The sequence below is a fragment of the Acyrthosiphon pisum genome, unplaced genomic scaffold, assembly GCF_005508785.2.
Source record: "Acyrthosiphon pisum isolate AL4f unplaced genomic scaffold, pea_aphid_22Mar2018_4r6ur Scaffold_21053;HRSCAF=22904, whole genome shotgun sequence".
NCBI lineage: Eukaryota > Metazoa > Arthropoda > Insecta > Hemiptera > Aphididae > Acyrthosiphon > Acyrthosiphon pisum.
In genome coordinates this window covers 23868-26820 of record NW_021770478.1, presented here as the reverse complement: position 1 = coordinate 26820, position 2953 = coordinate 23868, and the positions used below count along the sequence as shown (strand labels likewise).

Genomic DNA, 2953 nt, shown 5'->3' with positions numbered 1-2953 from the left:
CATATAACTGCCGGCAGGAAAAACAGGTATCTAATTAATGATAAATGTGGGGAAAAAAAAGTTCAACTCTCGCCATTGCGACGATCGGTAAGGTATATACTTATAATAATAATAATATAATATCGTTGTTTCCACATAGCTAATAATTTATACGGGTGGAGTATGTCTCAAAACATTCCTTACGGGGGGTTTTCGTGGTACGCTGGAAATCCGGACGTAGCATTAGCTCAACTCGAGTATATGGAGGAGGCAGATGACGTAGGCAGAGTGTACGAAGTCGACATATCGTATTCGCAAAGTCTGCACGACGAGCACAACGACATGCCGTTCCTACCACACGCCAGCATTCCACACGGGTCTAAAGTGCGGAAATTAATGGTCACATTCAAACGTAAGGAAAATTACGTCATACATTATATGAATTTGAAACAGGCCATTGCTAACGGGTTGATCGTCGAAAAGGTAATCTTTATTATTATCATGATTATTGTTACTGCGAATAAAAATATCTATATTATTGTATTATATCGAATATTATTATGTAATTACTTATTTTATACATTTCAGGTGCACCGAGTGCTACAATTTCGACAATCTTGATGGCTTGCACCGTATATCGCATTGAACACGGGGATGCGTGCATGGGCGGCTAATAAGTTTGAGCAGCAATTTTTCAAAGACATGAACAACAATGTATTCGGTAATTTATTTATAATTTTTTGCAAAAAAAAAAAAAAATTTCAAAAAATATTTGCAAAATTTATTTTTATGTCATAATAATCTACCTTACTACCTAACTACCTTACAGGTAAGACAATGGAATCAATGAGAAAACGTATTAACGTAGAACTTGGGTCGTGCCCCGCCAGGAAGTGAAAACTGATTAACTGCCCGACGTTCAAACAAAATCTGCTGCAGTGACTATGCACAATAAAGAGATTGATTTCTGCAAACCTATTACATCGGGTTTGTCATACTCGAGCGGAGCAAGGAGTTGATGTACGAATATCATTATAACGTGATAAAACGCCATTACGGCGACAATATCAGCCTGTTGTACACCGATACTGGTATGTATATCACGCTGTGATCCACTGTCGTATTTAATGTGTTATTAACGTTATCACTATTTTACTTGTTAACAGATTCTCTGATATATCACGTGAAAACACGCGATTTTTACGACGATGTGGCGAAAAATCCGAACTTGCTGAATCGTATGGATACATCTAATCTACCACCTGATCACAGGTGCTACACTTTGACACGTATGAAACTACCAGGATACTTCAAGGACGAGATTACAGGCCGTAATAATCATAGGTTTATTGGATTACGTGCTAAATCATACGCATACGATATCGAGGGTGTCGTAAATATCCGCTCCAAGGGAGTTCGGGGGCATGTGATTAGAAACCACCTGACGTTCGACGATCACATGCGCTGTTTGTTCACCGACGACGACGATGACGACGACGACGGTTAGGACGCGGATGATTATTGTGATAAGGAGTTCGACGCGTCAACAGGGAGGCTGATACCTAGCTCGAGATTGCGCACGTATTGTCATTAAGCGCATACACCGAAACGCCGTGATTGCAGCAATTCCACCAACAACACAACACCCGCCGTCTACACCACCACCACCACCACCACCACCACCACCACCACCACCACCACCACCACCACCACCACCACCACCACCACCACATCTAATAACACAACAACAATCCTACATGCCGTATACAGCGTATAGAGAAAATATATCTATCCGTTCGTATAAGCACCAAGTCAGCACGATTAAGACTAGTAAATTAGTCCTAAACAGATTTGACTACAAACGACATATTCTCCCTAATCGTATTGATACTCTCGCGCATGGACATTATCGAATTGATTGAATAATCATAAAAAAAAAATATTGTTATCATTATCACAATTATTATTATTATTATTGTTATCACTATCGTAATTGTTATTACTATCACCATTATTATTGTTATTGTATAATCTGTTAAAATGTAAACGGTATTGTGTGTGGCGGTAAAAAATCACAATTTATTCAAATATATATACCAGTGATGACTCCGCGTGGGATCAAAAAAACACTCTACACTGGAAAAAAAAATGTTATCCAAATTTAACGCTTAAATGTAGTACCTATTAATTTTATGTAAATAAAATATTATTATTATTTAGAACACTGAAGTCTATTTTTTTTCTTTTAAATCTAAATAATAGATTTTTACCTAATAATAATAATGTGTGACGACTATGTATAAATAAAACATTTCTGCTAAGATTCCTATAAATATAAATATATATATATATATATAGTTATACTTTGAAAAATATTATTTAGAAATAATATAATATGTATGCCTAAATATAAAATAAAATTTTTTTATTTGAAACATCTTATACCTATGTATAGCATATCAGATAATTGTAATAAGTGTAGAATACTTATATATATATTGTAACGAGACAAAACGGAGTGCCCATTTAGGTAGTGCATTCTCGTTCCTCGTTACAACACTATTGCACCGATCACACAACCGCGCGCTCATGCACACACGTAACGACCAAAACATCGTCGAACGCACAACAGCGACTATTTACCACAACCATAGATAGCGCACCGCACCATACATTGTTTCCGAACGTGCGCCGCCCTCCGAGAAATCGTTCATTTTAAGGAAACCCTGAAACTTAAAACCAAAGTCTTTACCAATTATTAATCAGGGAAAGTGTATCTATCTTCTGGAATTTTAAAATGAGTTTTAAGTTCAAAAGGAAAAACAAGACGCTCGGAAATCACCACACATACACTACCTACGTCGCAACGGCCAGAGATATTATAAGTAGTGGCCAGCGAACACAGTACAGATCACGGTTAAAGATATACAGGTTAGCTATCGCTGGCCCGCCACTCGGTCAGATTGTGTTACCA

At 37.3% G+C, this 2953-nt stretch overlaps 1 protein-coding gene across 1 annotated transcript; it reads left to right on the top strand.

Annotated features, from left to right (window-relative positions):
• The first annotated feature begins 23 nt into the window (after positions 1-23).
• Positions 24-1660, top strand: LOC100569228. The gene is made up of 4 exons (XM_008186598.3): positions 24-462; positions 568-700; positions 809-1070; positions 1146-1660. Exons 3-4 carry the CDS (start codon positions 998-1000, stop codon positions 1484-1486), a joined length of 414 nt encoding a protein of 137 aa, XP_008184820.1. The 5' UTR covers positions 24-462; positions 568-700; positions 809-997; the 3' UTR covers positions 1487-1660.
• Positions 1661-2953: the final 1293 nt, after the last annotated feature.

Excerpts from the sequence above, each read along its gene's own strand:
- LOC100569228 (XM_008186598.3), top strand. The coding sequence starts at position 998 with ATGTACGAATATCATTATAACGTGATAAAACGCCATTACGGCGACAAT. Across the intron at positions 1,071-1,145 it reads CCTGTTGTACACCGATACTG|ATTCTCTGATATATCACGTG; the intron begins GTATGTATATCA and ends ACTTGTTAACAG.